Genomic DNA, 23,856 nt, shown 5'->3' on the forward strand with positions numbered 1-23,856 from the left:
AATATGTTTTAATTGATTTCCTATTAAAAGTCGAGCATGGTTTATGAGGCACAAACAGTGTGCTCTTATTCATTGTAAATAGCCTTAGTCGTAGTAGGATTTGTAAAGTTATTTTCCGGGTTGAGCCGCAGTGCATACTGGGACATGTTCTGTCCAGCGAGCAGCGTTGGCGCGTTATTTTGAACGAATGATGGAGCTAATACGCGCGTTTCAGTTATTAAAATTAAACAGCGTGTCTAAAGGTATTGCTTTACTTTATTATCAAAATATGGTCTAAGAGCATTTGTTAAACGGTTTTTAAATGTACAGAGTGTATTGCTTTAGTAAACCCTAAATATTTTGAACTAAATCTGCCGCTGTCATTCCGGGGGTCGGTTTGTTTTGCTTAGCTCAGCCCATGGATTGTTAAACGTGCCGTTTATTGTGTTTCCTTAAACGAAAAATTTAACTTTATGTTTGACTAAAACAGAGAACGGAGACTTTTTTAAAACATCGATCAAGTTTTATCGTGTTGTTTTTTTCGAAAAGAACAGATAGCAAGTTTTAAAGCATCATCATTATACACTGTTTAAAGCTTATAATTTGTGGACATGTTTCAGCCTGGGTGGATGCAGTGTGGGATTTTGAGTTTACCCACACAGACCCTCTTGACCCTGTTCTTGAGGAGGAGATAAAGGAAAATCCTGATGTTTTCAAAACTGTTTACATGCAACTGCTGCCCTTCTCCACTGATGATAATGATGACAACACACAGGTATAACTATAACATGTTATGATGTTGCGATACAATTATGTTCCTACCTCTACCTAAGTGTTTTACTGTATTAAACTGACTTAGTTTGAGACCTAATGATCATGTTTCCTGTTTATGATTTCTTAATTGTGTTTTTACTCTTTAGAGCATCTGGGTGGTGTTTGGTGAGAATGGTGTCTCTCCAAAAGCTTTGGTGGCTGTTCTTTCCTATTTCATTCTTAGTGCTAAAGTCAAAAGTCCCAGTCTTGAGCAGAGACAGTGTGGTCTACAGGCAGCTTCTCTGTATTTGTTGCTGCTGAAAATACCAGGTCAGATTCTAAACCCCACATTAGGCCAAATTTGCAAATTATTAAAAAAAATTGTTATTAAGGTGGGCAATAGACACCCTGTTTTATTTGTTTAATTGCTTTTTTGTTTATCTTTAGGGAGTGTTGCGAATAAAGTGTATCATCAAATCCTCTTTGACACCTGTCTAAACATGCCACTGAAATGCTGGCCACAAGACTCTGGCAAGAAACGAAAAAAAGATTCAGTAAAAAGCTCCCAGGGTGATCCAAAAAGTGGCAAACGATCCAAACCTCCCAAAAAAGTGTCAGAGGAGGTACATTTTCCTTTTTTTTATAATGTGGCATTGTAAGTATTTGTTACATAGGAACATTGGAATTTCATAGGAAATTTGTATAAAAAATATTTGTTACTGGTGTCAAAAATAAACATGTTAAAGGGATAGTTCACCCCAAATCATTTACTTACCCTCATGCTGTTACAAGCATGTATAAATGTCTTTGTTCTGATGAACATGAGAAGGTATTTTGAGGGATTTTTGTACTCTACCAATCATGAGCACCAATAATTTCCATGGTATTCTTTTTTATTATGGTAGTCAATGGGGTCTCTGATTGGTTTGGTTACATTTTTTTTTTTTAAATATCTTCCTTCATGTTCATCAGAACAAAGACATTTATATAGGTTTGTAACAACATGAGATTGAGAAAATAATGAGATAATTTTCATTTTTGGGTGAACGATCACTCTAAATATATTTCATATTCATTTTTTCGCATTAAAGGGACACTCCACTTTTGTAAAAATATACTTATTTTCCAACTCCCCTAGAGTTAAATAATTGAGTTTTACCGTTTTTGCGATTCATTCAGCCGATCTTCGGAACAATGCTATTAAGCAGTGCCCTAAAATAGTCTCCAGCTATTAAAAGTTACCATGGGCCTAAACCTTTAGCAAATCCATAGCACAAGGAACCAAAATTGATGTAAATAGGTTTTAATGTATTTCAACCTCCGTTGCAGATACTAGTAATAGTGCCAAAGTTCACTGTAGCTGGTCACTAGGAAAAATATCAAAACTTTGGTTATTTTTGAGCGCGATGCTAATGGTCTATTCAGATTTAAGGAATTATGCTAAGCTATGCTAAAAGTGGTACCACCAGACCCAGAGATTGGCTGAATAGGGGTAATAAGCCTATTTAAAAAAAAAGTGGAGTGTCCCTAATGTGTGCAAAATGTAAATGATAAACAACAACGTTATCTAATATATTGTGGTTTTTGTTTCCCAACAGATGGAAATTGACGGTGATGAAGATGATGAAGAGGAGGCGATGTACTTTTCTGCACAGGACTTGCTAAAAATAAGAGAAGATATTGTGATGCTGGTTCGTGCACTCCTGAGACTTTTAGAGAAGTTTTCTCTTAAAGACAAACCTCAGAGTACTGACAGCTGTGTTCAGGTCAGTCAACTGTATAAGCAACTTTCAACATGCAGACCTCTTTTAATAGTTTTGGGGTTATCGTGGGCTATGAAATAGTTTAATAATAAATCGAAAATACAGCTTTTTTCCTTTTCATTCCATTTAAGATCATCCTAATTTATATATATCTATGTATTATCTATTTGCTTACAGCTTTTCACTGAACTTACAAACTTTGAACCGGTCATCGGAGATCTGTCATTCTCTCAGGAAAGGTATAAACAAACAAAATGTGTAAAACAAAGAAAAGATAAATGGTTGTATCACTCGGCTTTCTCATAATTACATGACTTAAATCAACAATGCCACTTTTGTTTTTCTTTGTTTAAAGAAATGTTGACCAGTTAGAGAGCTTACCTGAGCTGGCCTATCATGGACTGGGAATTCTCTGCTCAGCCATTCATGGTGAAGGAGATGAGGTGGGAGTTATGTAAAGCTTTGATGATGCTTTTTAAGTAAAATGTTGGTATGATGACCACTTTTAAACATGGTTGCATGTATATTACGGTACATCACTTAAATATATTGTTGTGGCTATTGTGTTTTACAGTGCCGTCGTCGAGTGTTTCGAAAGCTTCTGTATGTGATTTTGATGATGAAAACACAAGAGCGGTCAAAGCCGTGTCTTCTTGCCTCATCTCAGGCAGTTCACAGTGCCAGAGACCAGGCTATCCGTTTTATTAGGTAAGTAACTGTTTTCCCTATGTTAAGTCTCTTAATTTGTAATTAAGGATTTTTTTTAAAGTCTGTGAATTGTGTCAGTGATTCTTGGGAATTTGGATAAAACAGGTTTAAATTTTGAAAAAAAGTTAGTTAAATTACAAAATCTGAAGGTATATCATTATAGACCAAGGTCTTGGCTGTTCAGCAATTTACTGGTGCAACTACCGCTGTTTGTATTTTTTTTTTTTTTTTTCATAAAATAGGTGTTTTCCCAGTTATTACTCATACAAAATTTACTTTAAGCCTAAATAGAAAAAGTAATGTTTTTTTATTTAATAAACATATTTTTGTATTAATAGAGACTATTAATTTAATAACTCAACAGCACTGAAGAATCATATTTTAAGCACTCCATCTGACGGTGGCGACATTAATCTGATGGTGCTGACATTGGCCTCATTATTCCAAAATGTATACCACTCAAGTCAAGGGCTTCTTGCTTAAACTTTATGTAAATATTTGGTCCAAAAAATAACAATCCTGAGCACTGTGGTGAACAAATATCAAATCATAACTTCCTAAAATACATAAAACCTGACAGAAAAGACAGAAAACCTGACGGTGGTGACATCTGACGGTGGTGACAAAAACCTAAAATAGATAAAAAAATAGATGAGTTGTTCACATTCGCCATCTTGTTTCCCCTCTGTTGCTAGCTACTTCAGACCTCTTTTTAAAAATGATAAATTTATTTCATAATCTAATCTAATATTTATTTTACAAAGATGACGGTGTTGACATGTTATGGTTGTCACCGTAGCAGTGTCCAAAACAAGTTTAAGAGAAAAAAGCAAAGAGCTTGAGTGATCTTGAAGCATGCAGTAGAGCTAAAGGTTTGAAAAGGGTGTCCTCAGGAATGCAGTTGACCCTGTAGTTGTCTAATTTTATTGCTTTTTATAAATATCTGACGGTGGTGACAAATATGTGGGACACATTTTTAACAATCACAAAATAATAGTAAATATTGTTCAAAACTCACTGATTTTACTGTTTGTAGTTTTTAATGCATATTACAATGTACTCTTTCATGTGGTAAATATATTATTCAATTAAATTATTACTTTTGGGTTTTTTAATCAAGTTGAAATGATTATCTCTTAACCGAGGACAGCTGATTAGGCAATGGGCCAGCATATAATCATTAAATTAATAAATTAAAATAAACCTATAAAAGAACCTTACATATGTGCAAAGGACCCCCTGATTATAACATTGATTCTTTTTCTTCATGAAAATGTTATTAATTTCCAACAGAATTAGCACTTTTCTTAGTGGGACATGTTTTTGCCAAAGTTTCAAGAATCAGTGGTGTGTGTTCTGCATTGTAGTCATATCGTTGATGAGCAGAGGGAAGCCACATTGCCACTTTTACGAATTCTTGTGCAACACATCTGTCATCAGGTATGGAATTATATATGTCTTCTTACACACTCGTATTAACTCTTTTTTAATTTTTTTTATTTATTGTTGGATTTTTGTGTGTTTAAGATGGTCGAGAAGTCTGAATATCGAACCAGTGGAGCACAGGCTGTCGGGAAGCTGATGGCTAAGATGCCGTGTCAGGACTATGCAGCTCTTGTTAAGTGGATTCATAACTACTCTCGAAACAACAAGGTGAGGTGTATGACTGACCCTCGTATAGTCAGTCTTTTCTGACACCTAGGGGGTGGCTGAGGCATCACTCAAATCAATTAGCGACATTGTTGCCAAAATGGAAAACGTTGTAAAACTGTACTTTGTAGTTTATTCATATCATGACCATGATTTTTATAATATGCACGACTACCCTCCTTACTTAAAATATTAATCTCTACAATTAGGTTGCCTTCCGAATGTTTGCGCTGGATGTGGCCATGGTTCTTCTGGAGCAGGACGAAAGGGACGTGGATGACACTGTGGACCCCGGGTTGGCTGTGTATTTGTCTCACAGGTTCCTAGTGCACAACATAGTTTACGGTCATCGTAACGACGTCTCGCCCTCGGTCAGAGGTCACGCGCTGCACTGCCTTGCCCAGTGTCTGGAGCTACGCTCCCAGAATGCCACGAAATGTGTCCATGAGCTCTTCTCCAACAGTATGTTTCATGACTATACAGCTACTTATGGCATGTTTTGTATATGACTGATTCTTTGTATTCGACTGATCCTTTGTACAATACTTATTTTTTAGATTTCCAATCAATATGTTTTGAGTACTTACGGAGCTAATTGTTTTCTCAGCAGGTTCTCAGACTATGCTGGAGACAGGTCGATCTGAACGTAAGACATTTCAGTGTCTAAAATGCAATTAGTGAGGAGCGTTATGAAAGGCAGTGGTTGTATAATGTGTTGTATGTTGTTGTGTTTCTCAGACACTCTGAAGAGAGGGGAGACGGGTCAGAAAACGGCCATGACCTTCAGAACCATTGAACTCACAAAACACAAAAGCATCACCACGACCCGTAGGAGTGACATCAGTGCATCCTTACAGAGTAAGGTTTAACTCAAACAGTTTTAAATGTATTTTGTATTTTTGTATGACTCTTTATTTCATTTTTTTTTTTAGATGATGACACTGTGACTCTTTTTAAAAAGCATGTCAGTGACCCAAAAACAAATGCAAGGAAAAGTGCATTGGAGGTAAAAATCTCACTATTTAGATCTGTAAATAGAAATAGAAAATACGAGCAGTTCTATGTTAAAGGCAGGGTATCTGATTTTGAAAAATGCTAACAGTAGCACACTAGCACTGAAATCACGATCCCACCCTCAATTCAAATCGGCATACAAAGCCACGCCCCATCCCATGTATCCTTTACCAGTGAGAAAACTTTGCAGTACAAGGTGAAAATCATTGCCAAAAAAATGCACACAAAATTTAATTGGAATTGGTTAAAGCACGTTTTCGGTGCTGTAGACATAGTAGTATGTCGTTACGCTAATTTTAAAGGAACATAAACTTCATAAACAACACAATGTTTCATCATAGTAATATCTGAATCCATTTAAATACAATCATATCACGTACCTACCTTACCAAAATAAACGGTGCAACGACCCTTTCAGACCCTTTGCCTCCCGCAGCTGTTTGCATATCGTGGTAAAGCAGTAAAGTTACCGATGTTAATTTGGGTTTTTGCTCTTTGCTGATTCAGACATTTTCTCTTGTTGTTTCCAAAAAACTATTTCTGTTCAGGTTGTCAATTCAGCAGGAAAGTTGCCATTCAGTTGTTTACAGACGGGAGGCGAGCTCACGCTAACGCACTGATAACGTATGGTGTCTGCGTAAACCTGTTAAGCAGTGGCATATGCAAAACACGTTCACAAATGGGGGGCAAAAATTGCATGCGTCCAATTATTGCGTTCGGTCCAAGTTCAATGATTTGTTGAACATTTTTTGGTCCTACACCTTTCACAGATGACATATATTTATAAAACACATTTAAACAACTTAACATAGTGACTGCTGAATAGCCTTTTAACCAGTATAACTAAAAATGTTTCTGGATCAAATCAGATACCCTGCCTTTAAAGGTTCAACTGTTTGTAGATTTTAGCGGCATCTAGTGGTGAAATTGCGAATTGCAACCAGCTGGCTCAGCTGTCACAGGACAAACATGTGGTTGTCTGAGATTATGTCACATAATAGTGATGCACCGATGTATCGGCCGCCGATATTTATCGGCCGATTTTTGATGAATTTGAAACCATCGGCATATCGGCAATAGCACGAGAAAAACAATCGGTATCGGCCTATTAATTAACTGCATAAAGAAATCCATTATATGTAAAAAACCGAGTTAATGTTGTTAATAAAATAAATGCTGAACAGCAAAAACCACCTTTGAAGGTTGTCATGCTGTCTTATTATATTTGTTTTAGCTTAATTTGTGTCTCTCTTATTATGTTGGTCAGTTGAATGTTAATTAGATCAAATCCATGTTCAGTAAAAATAATTTGATGCAGAAATAAACTAGCAAATAGACCAACTGTATAGTATTGTATACAAGTGTTTAATATCGGTATCGGCCAGAAGTTGTCTGTTTAAATCGGTATCGGCCCAAAAAAATCCTATCGGTGCATCCCTATGTCACATTCCACACAGCCCTACGGTGTCCTAAAATCAAAACTTTTAAACTGTTTGTGTTGTCCATAATTTACAGACACTGAAAATGCATTGTCTGTCTTTTGTGTGTTTGTGTAGACTGTCATGAGTCTGCTGAAGCATGGGGTGATCTCATGCAGTGCAGAGAACCTAAGTATCCTGTCAGATCGTTGCAGGGATCCTGCTGTCTCAGTAAAGAAGAAAGCCATGCAGTGCCTTATGGATCTCCTCGCTGTGAGTGCCTTCTCATCACTCCACATTAGATGCTGCTTCTAATTCTTAATTTTTAATTTTGGGTGAGCTATCCCTTTGAGATTAATAGTAGTAGTTCCATTGCGTACCATGATCAGCAAATACACAAATGAAATCCAATTTATATAAAACATAGCCTGTGGTTGCTTTATCCCTAAAACCCTAGGTTTTATAATATGAAATGCAATTGTGTGCCCCCCAGCATCCCATAATAAACTTATTTCTTTCAATCATCTTATAACTAGGCTCTGTCTGACAATGTGGATGTGCAGGAGGCGTGGCTGAGAGGAGTGTTGCCAGCTGTCATTGACTCTGAGAGCTCTGTGCAGGAAAAGGCTCTAGAGTGCCTGGACCTTGTCATCCTTACACACATTAAAAGTCAAGGCAAATATCATCATAACGACACCTCACAGAGGCTTGCCTGGGACTTGCTGGGTCTAATGTGTGAAAAGTGTGAAGACCTCAGGTCAGTAACACATATTTTTTTTAAGGTCAGGAGTGACATGGTCAGTTTCATTTCTTCCAGTGATTCACCAAAAGGAAAATTTTGAACCGAAATGCATCTTGAAAATTCTGTATGCATTCTGAATGAAAACTGAAAATGGAAAAGTTTTGTATAATTGTTTTAATATTAGACTTTTTAGTTTCATTAATTTAAAGGGATAGTTCGGCCAAAAACGATATTAAACCCATGATTTACTCACCCCCAAGCTGTCCGAGTTGCATATGTCCATTGTTTTTCAGACAAACACATTTTCGGATATTTTAGAAAATATTTTAGATCTTTCAGTTGATTAAATGTAATGTTACGGGGTTCACCCATAGTCCACGACCTTCAAGTAAAAAAAAAGTGCGTAATCCACGCGGTGTTGTTGTAGAAATATCCATATTTAAAACTTTATTAACGAAAATAACTACCTTCCGGTAGCGCCGCCATCTTAGACTCCTCTGTATTCAGGAGAGAGTATTAGCGTAGTGTACGCACTTTTCCTAGTGACGTATGACAAATTGGGAGGGCGTGGGCACAGGGCAGCAGCAGAGTAGCCTCCGTAAGCTGCGTAAGCTCTCATCCTGAATGCGGACGCGACAAAGATGGCAGCGCTACCGGAAGGTATTTATTTTCGTTAATAAAGTTTTAAATCTGGATATTTTTACAACAACACAGCGCGGATTACCCTCAGAAGACCTTTGTTTATCATCCTGGAGCCGTTTGGATTTATTTTGTGAAGGATGGACGCACTTTTTTTGGACTTGAAGGTCGTGGACTATGGGTGGACCTCGTAACATTACATTTAATCAACTGAAAGATCTAAAACACTTTCTAAAATATCCGAAAATGTGTTTGTCTGAAAAACGATGGACATATGCAACTCGGACAGCTTGGGGGTGAGTAAATCATGGGTTTAATATCATTTTTGGCCGAACTATCCCTTTAAGATTTTGAGTTTGACTACAAACCAATAAATAATGAAACTTTTTTTGAAACAAATTTTTACTATAAATAAGCATTTTTTATTAAGTGATATGCAACAGAATTAACTTTAACGCTATTATCTAAATTATGGAAAGTTTTGGAACACTATTAAATGCAAAAACAGTAGTAAAGTAATGTAGAAAGACTGTAGCCTAGAATACTACATTTAAAAAAACACCATTATTAAAAAAAAAAAACTAAGAATAAACACGTGCAATACACAATAAAAATGGTTAGACTGAGCACACTATTCTTCCTTACTTCTTAATTTTCATTTCCTCTATTTGTATTTATACATTTTACCAGTGTATGTGTTCCTTGAGAACTTGAATTGTTGCTTATTCTTTTAAAAATAGAAAAATTGATGATACTTGTCGCTTTTCTCGGGGTTAGGACATTGCGTGAATCTTTTAGTCTGAAATAGAGAACACCATGTTCTATAGTGTGAGTCATATCTGTTCTCATCATATCTTACAAACAAGTTTGTTCATTCTGTTTTTTCCATATTTTCTCTTGACTCTTCTGTAGCCGGTATTTCAGCAAGGCTTTCAGCGTGTGGTCTCCCCAGCAGAAGTTTACTCCTGCCTTTGTGAACGGTCTGCTCTCGCACACAGAGGGAGAGAGGGCTGCTGCCGCCTGGCTGCTCTTAGCCAAAATTGCAAGCTGCTCTCCTAAACTCAATTACAGCACCGTGTTAGAGACCTGGGAGAAGACAGTCAGGTTTGTTATACATTGCAACTTTATGGAATGGCCTGTTGCACAATGCACTGCATTTTATTTGGCTGCCAATATAAAAAAAATGTTACATGGCTTACAATGTCTGTGGAATCAGACCGGTACTGTTGTGTACAGGGTTCCCGCGGGGTCTTAAAAAGCCTTAAAAGCATTGAATTTATGAATTTGGAAATAATACCTTAAAAAGACTTAAAAAAAGTCTTAAATTTTGATGTCTGGGTCTTAAAAATTGTGCTGTATGTAACTTCTCCATATTGTATTTTTCCTTAAAGTTTCTTTGTCAACCACATTTTGATTAAATCAGGGATGCAAACACATCGCTTTTCAGCGCCTGCGCCTTTTTATTATTAATGGCATTTTGGTTGCGAGCACATCGTGTCTCTCCCGATGAGTCTGCTGTACGTTCACATGCTCTCTGTTTCTCGATGAATTGGGTGCGACATGAAGCGAGTTCAGCGTAACATGTTTCTGAACTTGAGCAGAGTTGTATGCATAGAGGTTTTCACGGAGGACCGGGTCCGATTAACATTATGTGTAAAACCCGAGGCGATAGGAAAACGGCCGTGATCAGAGTCAGTCAGCGCTAATATAATGTTCACGTGCAGTTTCAAGCTGCGTGCCTCCGTTTCTATTGCGATAACAACTGGCTTGGTTTGAAAGTCACGACCACGCGCTGCACTTTCTTTCTCCGTCCCTTTGTTTAATAATGTAATTATTAATGAACCATCTTTTTATATCTAAAAAGTTTGCTCAAAGATCACAAAGATGGTAGCAAAAAAGCAATGTGAATGTTAATTAAGCCCATTGCACGAGCAAAGCTCAAGCTGACTCTAGATATAAAAAACGCAAAACTCTAATATAAAGTCACCAGTCACTGGGACAGCAAGTAGACTTTTGAATCTAAAATAATAAGTGGATTAAGCTCTTTTAATCTGCAAGAGAGGAATTAAAAGAGGCACTTTTACTGCTTCTGCTCCATCTAAAAAAGGAAAGAAAACTACATAAACCATAACACACCGATTACATTTATAATCTCTAGACCTGCACTTTCTATCATTAATATACTATACATATTATTGTATTCAAAAGAGTTTGATAAAAGGGGTCATCTACACAAGTATTGCTTCATATGTCAGTGCAAAAACAGTAAAGTGTTTTGTGATGCTTTGACAAACATTGTCAGCTTTGTTCATTTATGGTTGGATTTATGAAATATAATGTGAAATTAATATAAATGAATGCAGCCAGATGGAAGGCCCTGGATACGTTGCAGGAGGTGGCCAGGAAGAAGAGAAAGAAGGAGTAAAGCAAGAAGAAGTGCTAGATAGTTCAATAAGAGTTTTGGTTTAACATAAAAAATGAAATTGAATATTCCAAATTAATGTCGGCGTCTTTTGATTTTCGAATTTCATTTTTCTCTACAGTATATACCTAGGTTGATGGCAGGGGTCTGTGGCAATGTAGCCTAAGTATCTGGATATTTGCCTGGGTGTGAGGGCTTAGATTACCTTTCTCTTTTTTGAACATACATGTGTTTGCATCTCTGTTTGTTTAATAAAGTAGTATAAATAAAGAGTGGCGGATCCAATAATTGAGAACGCAACACAGTCCCGGGTCACAGTACAAAATACTGCAAACACGTGATACCTTCAGTAAATGAAGATCACCACAATCATAGACTGCAACACAACACAGCAACAGGCAAAGGAGAAGTGGGAAAAATCAAAGAAAATCTCAGAAATTCCTTAACAACTTAACATTGTTTGGCAAACTTTCTTGTGGCCTACTGAAAAAATTTTTTCACACTTGCATGGCTTATCATCTTTTAACCCATTTCACATCGGAAAAATAAATGAACACAAGTTTAAGTATTTTAGTTTTTCTTTGCTGGTAGGGACGTGAAATGGTCTTAAAAAGGTCTTAAAAAGACTTGAATTTAACTTGAAGAAACCTGTAGGAACCCTGTGTGTAGAAGCAGTGAATCTGACTGATTTCAGACATTTTAAGTGGTTTATGGTCTGTGGGTTATGGTCTGTGTATGTTAAACATCATTTGGATGCAAATGTGATTTTCACAACAGTAGTTTATTCTCATTTGCTAATTTCTGTTTTTGTCAATTTTTTTGCTATTGAAAGAAATGATGTCTCCATAGAAATTTCTGTGTTGCAGAAACACTGTTTTTGTTTAAGCACAATGTTTAGCTGTAGGTTTGCTTAGCATAAAACAAGCGTATTGTGCTGCAAGCCTACAAATAAAAGTTAAAATGTTTGTTTTATGTAAAATAATTTAGGGTTTTACTGATGTACTTTTGACAGTGCACAGTGTGTCTTGCTTTGCATATGTTTAGTTTCCTTGTTTTGTTTTGGAGGTGTGTCTGTACTGTACCTTCTTGGTGTATTTAATTTTTTTTTATGAATTGTTTTCAGCTCACCAGTTACTTCAGTTTCAATGACCTGCCATATCTTGAGCGTTATGGGTGACATTTCTTCTAATCTCAACGAAGACACCAAGAGCAGAGTAGTGGGTGAGTGTTAAGCCCTGTTTACACCTGTGGCCAGTTGCATAAACATAGCTGTGACTGCGTCTTAAGAATGATTCTTACTAACTAGCAATTAGTTAGGGCTAATCAGTCTTATTATTTGGATTTAAATTAGACCAATCTTCCTTTCTATGTAACATACTTAAAACAGTTATGATTGGTGTTGAAGAAAAAAATTCATGACTAACTTTTTAGACTAGTCTTAAAGTTTTATGCAACCGCCCATATGTTTTAAAAAGCGTTTTGGTCGATCGGTCCCTGACAAACAGATCTTGGTCAGTTTACAATGTTTAATAAACCGTAAAAATAACACATCTGTGTATTTTTCATATACTTGTTTATATGTAGATGATCTGATAGGCTGGTTGAAGACTTTTAGCCTGCCTTTGGAGGTTATAAGTTCCTGTGTGGATACTCTGCTCAGATTTGGAAAATCAGAGAATGCACAGGACACACTGGTAAGATCACATAAGCAGGAATGTCTTAACATGCTGTGTCACAGTTACACTATTTTAATTATTTCTCTCATGCTTGCTCTCTCTCTCTGTGTGTGTGTTTCAGAGGTTTCTGGATCGTTTCTGTGGAGAGCTGGTCTCAATTTGTGAGGCATATCTGTCCAGTGTCATTCTAAATGAGAACGGAGCTGAGAACATCAATGTAGATCTCCTGGTACACAGCTCATATTTACTTTATGTCCTTCAAGTCATAATTAAAGTTTTTATTATGATTTTTCACCTTCTCTAAGCCCGGGATACACTGCAGGATTTTTTCACTCCTATACGATCATTACATTATCACACTGTGCGACATGGATCATTTAAACTTTAGTACGACAAGCATGTAGACTGTACGATGATGACACCTATTGAATCGGAGGCTGTGATAGCCGCAACTCACGTTAGTGTGACGACATCAGTATGTGCTAGTGCTAAACAAATACTGGTACGCAGGTAGTAGTACCAAACACACTGTGCGTTCCTCATGCTGAATTTATGACACTGTCAGAAAACTATCGTAGGCTATAAGACCGGAAAAACGGACGTCTTTGAACCTCTCTCACTGTACGACGTAGGACCACTGATGAAGAGCCACGATTACAGAAATCATGACGATTGTTTCACATTGGCAAACTTTCGTCTGGGACAGCCAAAAATCGTGCAGTGTATCTCGGGCTTTAGGCACTTAAAATGAAATTGCCTGTGAAAATCCAGCTAAAGTCATTTTTGTGTTTTACTGTTTTCTACGTAAAATCAACTTAGATAATATAGAGAGCATTCTGTGAAAATATAACCTTGATGTCTTTAATATTGAGTAAGACCATGTCAAAATTGAAAGTAATGTGATTTTAATGATTAAAATCAAACTTTGATGCTCCTTATCTCATAATTAGATTATAAAACTTTACAATGGATTTCAAAGGCAGGGTCACATATACCTATCTGATAAATGGCAAAAAAGCAGATGAGTGACATTGTTTGGATAGCCGTTTTTGCATTTGATCAGTCATTGAGTGCCATTGGTGTAGTTTCTAGCCCTTCAAAACCCTTATTTATTTACACATTCAAATAAAATCTATAGAGACTACAACTTATTAAAGGGGGCATATCATGAAAATCTGACTTTTTCCATGTTTAAGGGCTATAATTGGGTCCCCAGTGCTTCTATCAACCTAGAAAATGTGAAAAAGATCAACCCAGTAACTTAGTATTGGTCAACCATTCTTTGCAAGCATGAGAAAAAATAGGTCATTGAAATTTGGCTCCTCTTGTGATGTCAGAAGGGGATAATACCGCCCCTTAATCTGCACCATCCAATCACAGCACTGATATTTAGTGCTAAGATCAGCTCATTTGAACAGGACACATCCAAAATTGCACATTTTTGCTCAAACCTACAAAGTGGAAATTTTAACATGCTATAATAAATTAGCTGTATGGTATTTTGAGCTAAAACTTCACATACGTACTCTGAGGACACCAAAGATTTATTTGTTCTCTTTTTTTTTTAATTCTTGTGAAATGTTCCCTTTAAAAGCTTTAGTTACAGTGAAGGATGTTTGCCCTTCACATTACCATTCCCATCACAAAATACATGGCTTTACCCTTATCCATTCTGTTATTACAGGTAAAACATCTTTTTACACTCGGTGTCGCTTCTCTCCATTGCCCTTCTAAAGTGGGGAAGAGAATTTTTCTTCTGGTTCAGTCCATTCTCACTCCTTCTGAGCAGCAAGGTGAGACAAATATTTTTCAGCTTTGTCTGGCCATTTTCATCTGCACAGACTGAGATGCAGTGTTGCATCTGTTTTACAGTAATGCTGCTTTCTTTAGTGTAAAATCTTTTGTCTTATAGGCTGCACGTGTCCTTGCTTTCTTTTCAGGTCATGCTGAAGGTGATGAGCTGCCCGCTAGTCAGCCTCTGTCACAGTTCAAACCCAATTCCATGCCCACAGTGGTCCGAGCACATGCTGTTATTGCATTAGGTATGAAACGTTACAGACTGACACGCATTTTATGTCCATCCACAATACAACCATGTATTGTAACACTCTTGGACACCTTTCTATCCCTTCCTCAGATTCATTACTGTTTTTAATCTTGGGTTTATATATACAGTTTATTATTGGCTTATAAGGCAAATGATAAACGCTTACCTATTTGTTACTTTCTTTGGATATGTTTTTGTGTAGCATCATGTTGCAGAATCTTTTTTTTTTAGTAAACTTCACCCAGTAATGAATGAGTAAATTTGCTCAAGTATAACTTGAAATTCAGGCCAAAGTCTAATTATGAGATTTGGGGTATCAGTCATATTTTACTCATTGATTTTAACTTTTGACATGGTCTTACTCAGTCAATATTAAAGATATCAAGGCTATTTTTCACAGAATGTTCTTTACATTACATAGGATGATTTTATTTAGAAAACAGTACATCACAAATATTACTTTAGCTGGGTTTCCATAGAAATTCAGCTGTTGACTTGATTCAAAATCTTGGCAGCAACCTGATGACACTAAATCATTTTGCATTGACAACTTGTGTTTAAACTGGTCTAGTAAGTGTGTTCAAAATAAACATGGTCTTCTGTCTGTAATAATGCATATAATTTGGTTTAATTTTGTTCTGTTTGTGTCTTATAGGTAAGTTATGTCTGCAGCACGAGGAGCTGATGTTGAAGTATCTGCCGGTGTTTGCGCGGGAACTGGAGGTGGGCACAGAGCTAGCTGTCCGCAGCAACGTGGTGGTGGTCATGTGCGATCTCTGCGTGCGTTACACCAACACAGTGTCTCGATATATCCCCAATATATCAGCCTGCCTGAGAGACAAAGAGCCCATCGTCAGAGAGCAGACCCTTATTATGCTCACCAACTTACTGCAGGTACACATATAGATCTGTGATCAGACAATAGAGGGATAGACCATCATTTTGTAATAAATACTAGCAAAAACACAGAAATGCACTTCTGCAATGACAAACCAATGAATGGCTTTCATATAGTTGCATATAGAGAAAAATGGAAAATAACAGCTTTCAAAATAATGAGTTGTTCCATATTGCAAAATTGCCTGTACTCCGTAATTTAACACTTACTATGAAATACACCATTACAGGGAATAAACTATTCTTGTAAGCTTGTAAACTTAAGCGTGTGCATGAGTAAGTCATAAAAAATGTGTCAAAATGCAGTATTTGCATTCATTTTCTTGAAATCATTGGTTACATTATTAAAGGGGACATATCAGACTTTTTCCATGTTTAAATGCTATAATTGGGTCCCCAGCGCTTCTATCAACCTAAAAAACATGAAAAAAATCAACCCAGTAACTTAGTTTTGGTAAACCATTCTCTGCAAGCATGTGAAAAAATAGGTTGTTGAAATCTGGCTCCCCTTGTGATGTCAGAATGGGGTATACCACCCTTTAATCTACACTATCCAACCACGTGACTGCTATTTAGTGCAGAGATCAGCTCATTTGCATTTTAAAGGACACACCCAAAAATCTACAAAGTGGCATTTTTAACATGCTTTAATAAATGATGTGTGGGGTATTTTGAGCTAGAACTGCACATATATATATATATATATATATACTATGGGGACACAAAAAAGTTTTTTTTACATCTTAAAAAAAGTGAAATGTCTCCTTTAAAGCAAAAGTAATCTGATAAAAGTAATGCATTTTTTACCTATTACTGTTATGAACTGTGGCATAACCAATGTTTTGCTCTTTAACAGGAGGAGTATGTGAAATGGAAAGGTGCACTGTTTTTCCGCTTCGCTGTTGTTCTCGTGGACCCTGATCCTACCATTGCAGAGTAAAAAGCATAACAGCACACACTAAAGCTCATCACAATTTGTTTTACACATTTCATCTGTCTTGAATATGAACATCATTGTGATTAATGCATTTGTTTTTGTTCTTTAGTCTCTGTGAGTACTGCCTGGTAGATCTCCTGCTTAAAAAGAGTCCACTCATGTTTTCCCAGCACTTCATTGAGTGCATTTTTCACTTCAACTCCTATGAGAAACACAAGAAATATAATAAATTCCCTCAAAGTGAGAGGTACGTACTTCAGTTCCACATCATAGAATCTCTGATTTTAGATTAGATTTGGACAAAGTCATTCCATTCCTAAAAGATCTACAGATGTTGTCTGTTGTGATGTTTAGGTTTCTTTAAGTGTGCGATTGTTTGTGTTTTTCCTGTCAGTGAGAAAAGCAGGTTTTCTCTGAAAGGTCCTCAGAACCAAGGCAAGCGTTTCAGGATTTACAAGTTCCTGTTGAAAAACTTTACTGATGAGCAACGCTTCAATATAACAACTAAACTCTGCCAGGATATCCTGGGTGAGAGCTTTATACATCGTTTATAATACCCTGATTATTTAGGGTTACAGAATGCTGTACAACTGCCAGAGTACACACAATTTGCATTATACACTAACCTAAAGGATTATTAGGAACACCTGTTCAATTCTCAATGCAATGATGTAATGGTGTGGGGGATGTTTTCTTGGCACACTTTAGGCCCCTTAGTGCCAATTGGGAATTGTTTAAATGCCACGGCCTACCTGAGCATTGTTTTTGACCATGTCCATGCCTTTATGACCACCATTTACCCATCCTCTGATGTCTACTTCCAGCAGGATAATGCACCATGTCACAAAGCTTAAATCATTTCAAATTGATTTCTTAAACATGACATTGAGTTCACTGTACTAAAATGGCCCCCACAGTCACCAGATTTCAACCCAATAGAGCATCTTTGGGATGTGGTGGAACGGGAGCTTCGTGCCCTGGATGTGCATCCCACAAATAATCTCCATCAACTGCAAGATGCTATCTTATCAATATGGGCCAACATTTCTAAAGAATGCTTTCAGCACATTGTTGAATCAATGCCATCCAGAATTAAGGAAATTCTGAAGGCGAAAGGGGGTCAAACACAGTATTAGTATGGTGTTCCTAATAATCCTTTAGGTGAGTGTACATCAGATGGCAATACAAACCAGTCAGGGACATCATTGTTAAGTTACTGTATTTTTTATCTCAAGATTCTTGTGTTTTCATCTGTTCTCCAAGTACAGATCAATATTTTTCAAATTAGGGCTATAGGATTAGGAGCAGAGTGGGAAACAGCCATATAATTATCTCCAGGTGACACTCACAGATTTGTTCCTCTCCCCAGCCAGTTTTGTTGATTCTGACCTCCCGCTGGACTCGGATGGCTCTGAGTTGCTTGCCGACACATTTGATGTCCTCTCCCTGAAGGAGATGAAGCTGACAGCCATGAGTGGCCCAGCAGCAGGAGAGGAACCTCAGGAGGATGAGATGGCCATGGCTAAAGCTGTTTTACAGGTGGCCCAGAAAAAGCTGGTCTCACAGGTGAGAAAACATAATGCTGGTGAACTCTAGAAGGTTGTGGCTCTTTAAATGGTGAAAACTAAACAAGAATGAAATCACTGAACTTGGTGTCCATTCCATGTGCAGGTCCAGAAGAGGAACTTTGTGGAGAATGTTATTCCTATCGTCATTAGTCTGAAGAATATGCTGGAAGAGCATCACTCACCTGTTATCAAACACCTCATGGCCTACCTACAGGTAACTCAAAAGTCTGTGGGACTTTATTTAGTTGTTGATGAAGCACTGTCACCCTTACTTCACCTTCTAGTATCACAGATACAATGTGATTTGTGTTCCATGTGTGTTCTATGTATTAAAGGAACACGCCGACTTTTTGGGATTTTACCTTGTTCACCGTATCCCCCAGTGCATACATACCCTTATCATCTCCGTGCATACCAAATCTGACTTACCCACCGCTAGCCTAGCTTAGCACAAAGACTTGAAGTAAATGGCTCTGGCTAGCATACTGCTCCCAATAAGTGACAAAATAACACCAACATTTTCTTATTTATATGTTGTGATTTGTATAGTCACAGCGTGTACAAATAACAAGGTCATATGAGACACAGCCATCTTTTAACCGTATACATACTGGGAACTATATTCCCAAAAGGCGAAGCACTGCTACTTGGGCTCAGTGTTGCGCTAATCACTTCGCCCAAGTAGCAGTGCTGTACTGTGTGGAACTAACCTGGTGTCAATCTGTGCGAGACAGGTTACCATGCAGGACTTTCGTTCAGAAGTTAAGGAGCTGTTTGCTGGTGATGAACAGTTGGCTGCAGAGGTGGAGTATAACCTGAAGCACTTTGAAAAGCAGAAACAACAGCAAGAAGAACAGCAGATGGAGAAGCAACTGGCCAGCTTCACATTATCTCCCAATAGAAACGTCAGTCTAACACAACAGTCTAACGTCAGCAATCATTGGTTTATATACTGCATCTTTTGATTGCTGTCCTTATCTCACTCTTTAGGGTAACACTGTGGCTTCTCCTGCCCAGGCAGCAAATCAGTCAGGTTTTGACACCCGTACTCAAGCTACAAAGGGACCTGCACAAACCCCTAAATCTGCTGATGCTTTAAGGTAAAGAACTGAGCAGGGGCAGGGTGTTTCCGTAATGGCAATAATATAACATGCTTCTATCTGCTTCTGCACAAATGCAAGTGAACCTGAAATGATTATGTGCATGGCAGAAAGTGTTTTGTATTAACAGATTTTACCACCTCTGCTGCCCCTTTGAGAAACCTTTTTTAAATTGATATTTTTAAAAAAGTTTTTAGAGCGTTTGAAAGAAAAGAAAGAAAGTGTAACTCCCATTGTGGGAACATTAATAGGCCACATATTAAAAATCATCATAAGCATCCATTCATTAATTAGCTATTAGCATTTCTGATAGTAGAATATGACTGATGTTTTATGATGTCTAGCTGACATTTGATGTTTAAATATGAGATGAAATTAGTTTAGCTGGGTTTTCACACACTGGGTCACAAATGCTCTAATTCCTCTCGTCTTGACTCTGGAACGCACATACTTACAAAGCTAACCAATCAGACCTCTCAAGGTACCACCCAAAATGCTGCTACAACCAACAAATAAATATATTTTTAAAAACATTTTTATGATTGATCATCCCTGCCCTATGTGTAAACATAAAGCAAATTAATGTGCATATCAACATTGTATATTAATATTGTATTTCAATTTTATCTCGTAGGCGACGTACTTTTGCAGGCATGGTGACTCCTATCAGAAGACATCCTTCCCTTACAGTGATTTCAACAGGTGAACTAATAAAAGCTATTTAATATCATTCTTACATAAGAAGTTTTCTTTTTAAATATATCTGTTATGTCTGATTAGTATCAAATTTTTATGATGTCCTGTTAAATATAAATGGCTTGTTTAAAATGACATTGTTGGATGACAGTATCATTAACTGTATCGGAGTTAATACCAGTATCTGTATTGTTTGTTACCGTTTTATTATTTTAATATGAAATACTCCGTATTATCAGTTGATTGACTTATAAGACATTTCTCTATGCTTACAGGACGAGCAAAACAGGCTGGGAGAGCCATTAGTACTCCACAGGGTAAGATTCATTGACCATTTGCCTTCATTTTGTGTCATATTTTAGACTTAAAGATCTTCAGACTAGCAGATGAAGTTTACTCCATAATTCTGTGTTTATTCTTTTTTTACAAATAAATTATGTGACCTAATGATTAGAAAGTCGGACTTCAATTAAATTCTCACTGTCGGCAAAAAATTAACAATGTGCCTGCGAGCAAGTCACCATTTCCCCAGTTGATCGCTAGGTGCCGATCACTACAGAGGTCACATTGCGAGTATAGGTTACCATACTTGATAATCACGTCACTTTCACGTATATTGAAATTATGAAATAAATTAAAAACAGAAACTGTATTAACAAAAGCTTCATCCTAGATTTTCACCATAAGATCTGGCTCTGCCATTTGGTTTGCCTTTTTTTTGGATGCAATTAAAAACCAGCTAATTAAATTAGGCCATGCCTTATATGTTTCTTCAGTGTTAATATCCTGTTTTGCACAGAAGTAAATGGGTTGTTGATTAAGGTGCCTGTGCTGAAATGCTTGTGGCCAAACTCTAGCTGTTTTTAATTTCTCTATTTTTTTATATGCGTTTGTTAGTGAGCATCAATGAAGTGACATTTGGAGAGCAAGTCAGTGCTATCTGCAGTGAATCTGGAAAAGGTATGTTAATATATAAAATATGAGATTGATCCCATATTACAGTTAATCTCATTACAGTGGGACGGTGAAAGTTGTCATGTTTTCTTAAAAATAAAAGTGCTGCATGATGCCATAGAAGAACCATCTATTAAAGGACAAGTTCGGTATTTTAGACTTAAAGCCCTGTTTTCAGATTGTTTATGGTGAAATAGAACGGTTTTGACTGAAATTTCGACATTTGCGGCTGCCCTGAGAATTTTCGCGTGTTTGTGTTTCAGCTCAGACCTCTACAATGGGTTTAATGGTGCACTGGAACAATCCTTCCTAAAATGCATTAAACTTTCGTTTACAAAGACGTGAAACTCACCGAGTGGTCAGGGGTGTTCACTGGTATGCTCACACAAAAATCGCTCCAAAAGACGCATTCCAACAGGTTTTATCGTAGTTTTTACCAACTCCATTGACTTGTATTAGTTGTGCTGTGAGGTACGGTATTACTCCGCGCCGGGAACTTTGTTTCTATTCTTGCAATTGGCAAAGGCGGATTAGCGCCACCACCTGGGCTGGAGTGTCTATTATTCAAGCTCTAAGCGGAAGAATGTACGGGTGTGAGGCGTTTGGAAAAATAGGTCCACAAGTTAACAACGAATGCTAAAACAGCTGTTGGAAAGCATCTTTTGCAGCGATTTTTGTGTGAGCATATCAGTGAACACCCCTGACCACTCGTTGAGTTTCACGTCTTTGTAAACGAAAGTTTAATGCATTTTAGGAAGGATTGTTCCAGTGCACCATTAAACCCATTGTAGAGGTCTGAGCTGGAACACAAACACGCGAAAATTCTCAGGGCAGCCGAAAATGTCGAAATTTCAGTCAAAACCATTCTATTTCACCATAAACAATCTGAAAACAGGGCTTTAAGTCTAAAATACCGAACTTGTCCTTTAAGAAACTTTAACATCCAAAGCAGGGGTTTTCAAACTGTGTGTCGGGACCTAATTTTGGGTCACATAGTGGGATAAGATGGGTCATGGGTGTTGCAGTCAACTCTTTAGTTCAATTCATGACTAGCAACTTAAATAAACACTGCTCGATTATAAAAGAGAGAAAAAAAATGTGTTTCCTCATTATTTCTTTTAAAATTATGTTGGTGGGTCCTGGGATAGGTGTAATCTATTTGAGTGGGAGGCAAAATGAAAAGTATGTGAACCCCTGATCCAAAGAACCTTTTTGTTTCACAAAAGTTTCTTTATAGTGGAAAAAGGTTTGTTTAGACTATAAAAATGCAAGAATGAAATGATTTGAAAAAGCCTTTGTCTGATTAACTTTGCGGAACCAAAAGTGATTCTTCTAAATGGCATCGCTGTGAATTTTAGTTAAATGTTGGAAACATACAATTTATTTTGTAGCTATAGAGTTCCTCTGTGTCACATGGACTGCACCACTGGTTAGCTGAAACATTGAAATTTGTCTCTGGGTTACAGGCAATAAGGATGTGGAGGAAGAAGAGAGCATTTTACATCTGATGTCACCTGAGCAACAGTAAGTTTACATCTATTAAACTACCATGTCCCATTACTTAAACTCCACTTACAACAATCTATGTAAAATCTGTGGAAAAAACTTGAAATGAAAGCAGCATATAAGAAGTGCTTTCCTTGGTATTTGGCACCTTTTCATTTATTTGTTTCTTTTCCAGAAAACCAGTGCCTAGGCAGTGGAATGTGGAATCTCCTCTTGTCCAAAAAACGCGAACTAGAAAGAGGTTGTAATAAACGTGCACATATTGTAATATGACTATTCCTTTTTGGAAGTATTGTTGGACACTACTTTCAATGCCTTTTATGTCTCATCAGATTCTCCTCTAAAGTGTGTTATATTGTCGGAAAGCATCTACCTTAACTATTAGTGAAGGGTAATACTTTGTAGGATTTACCTGCTCTATATTTTTAAACCGCAATGATGTGCTGTAAATCTCTGATAAGTGAAACATAAATATTAAATGAAAATGTGTCGTTTTAAGCTTTGCTTTATGGTTTACCAATCTCAGTAAGCTTTGCTTATTAAAAATGTACTATTAAAGCATGATGCTATTGACATTAAAAAAATATAGTTGTTTTATTTTGTGTTTTTTCATCAATAACAGAAAAATGTAATTGACTGACACCTTTATAAACTATGTAATATGTTGAACATACATAAGTTGAACATTATTGAAAAGGTTTTCCAATAAAATGGTTTACAGTTTCTCCTCTTTAGAGCATTTCTCAAATGTATCATTCTATTTGCAAAATAATGCGGGCATTTCTCGTTCAATTCGTACAAACTGCACATCATGGATTTCATGCAAAAGCCTGTAACTGGTTCAAAATCCTTAGTTCATCTATCAAAATTACATTTATCGTCAGTGAACATGTCAGTCTCATCAAAATATTTAGTCATTGATTATGAACATGACGGTTAAAATGTATAGCCATGTTGTCAGTATATCAAGAATTTAAAATTATATATGTCAGTATTTTCTGATTTTTCTGCAAACAAATAAAAAAAAATCAAGATTCACTTTACAGAAATGTATCGATTCAGTTCCCAAAAAAGTGCCTACAGCAACAGATAATGGCACAAAGGTGAATCTTTTTGCATGACATGACTTGTACGATGAACTAATTCCTAAATGTTTGGAGGTGTAAGACTATTTAACTGAAAACCAATATAATGTATTTTGATGACCTTGATAGAAACAATTGAAAATGCTGGAAACGGCAGACAATTGTACCTGATCATCTGCATGATTGTATCAAGCATTTGCAGTTTATTAAAAACAATGAGAATTTGTTTTATGTTGTGCACAACTGACTTGATAATGTGGAGGTTGAACAGAGGGTTTTCAAACATGTATTTCTGATCTGAG

General features: G+C 36.9%; 1 protein-coding gene across 2 annotated transcripts; it reads left to right on the forward strand.

Moving 5' to 3' along the window:
* The first annotated feature begins 166 nt into the window (after positions 1-166).
* ncapd3 (non-SMC condensin II complex, subunit D3) lies at positions 167-23,104 on the forward strand. Of its 2 annotated transcripts, none has more exons than XM_065254677.2 (35): positions 167-242; positions 600-754; positions 900-1,062; positions 1,180-1,355; positions 2,331-2,498; positions 2,673-2,734; positions 2,851-2,938; positions 3,070-3,203; positions 4,571-4,643; positions 4,731-4,856; positions 5,063-5,315; positions 5,461-5,499; positions 5,592-5,711; positions 5,786-5,859; positions 7,424-7,558; positions 7,822-8,042; positions 9,579-9,770; positions 12,212-12,309; positions 12,673-12,782; positions 12,886-12,993; positions 14,449-14,557; positions 14,705-14,806; positions 15,467-15,705; positions 16,565-16,644; positions 16,755-16,892; positions 17,040-17,173; positions 18,015-18,211; positions 18,317-18,427; positions 18,948-19,118; positions 19,204-19,313; positions 19,948-20,015; positions 20,285-20,326; positions 20,907-20,969; positions 22,430-22,487; positions 22,645-23,104. In XM_065254677.2, the coding sequence occupies exons 1-35, from the start codon at positions 188-190 to the stop codon at positions 22,715-22,717; spliced, it is 4,245 nt and encodes a 1,414-aa protein (XP_065110749.1). In that variant the 5' UTR covers positions 167-187; the 3' UTR covers positions 22,718-23,104. The 2 variants fall into 2 exon arrangements, with proteins under 2 accessions (XP_065110749.1, XP_065110750.1); XM_065254678.2 differs by having other exon boundaries at positions 5,464-5,499.
* Positions 23,105-23,856: the final 752 nt, after the last annotated feature.

The sequence above is a fragment of the Paramisgurnus dabryanus genome, chromosome 4 (assembly GCF_030506205.2).
Source record: "Paramisgurnus dabryanus chromosome 4, PD_genome_1.1, whole genome shotgun sequence".
In the NCBI taxonomy this organism is placed as follows: domain Eukaryota; kingdom Metazoa; phylum Chordata; class Actinopteri; order Cypriniformes; family Cobitidae; genus Paramisgurnus; species Paramisgurnus dabryanus.

Excerpts from the sequence above, each read along its gene's own strand:
- ncapd3 (XM_065254677.2), top strand. The coding sequence starts at position 188 with ATGATGGAGCTAATACGCGCGTTTCAGTTATTAAAATTAAACAGCGTG. Across the intron at positions 8,043-9,578 it reads GAAAAGTGTGAAGACCTCAG|CCGGTATTTCAGCAAGGCTT; the intron begins GTCAGTAACACA and ends ACTCTTCTGTAG. Across the intron at positions 17,174-18,014 it reads ACTCTGCCAGGATATCCTGG|CCAGTTTTGTTGATTCTGAC; the intron begins GTGAGAGCTTTA and ends TCCTCTCCCCAG.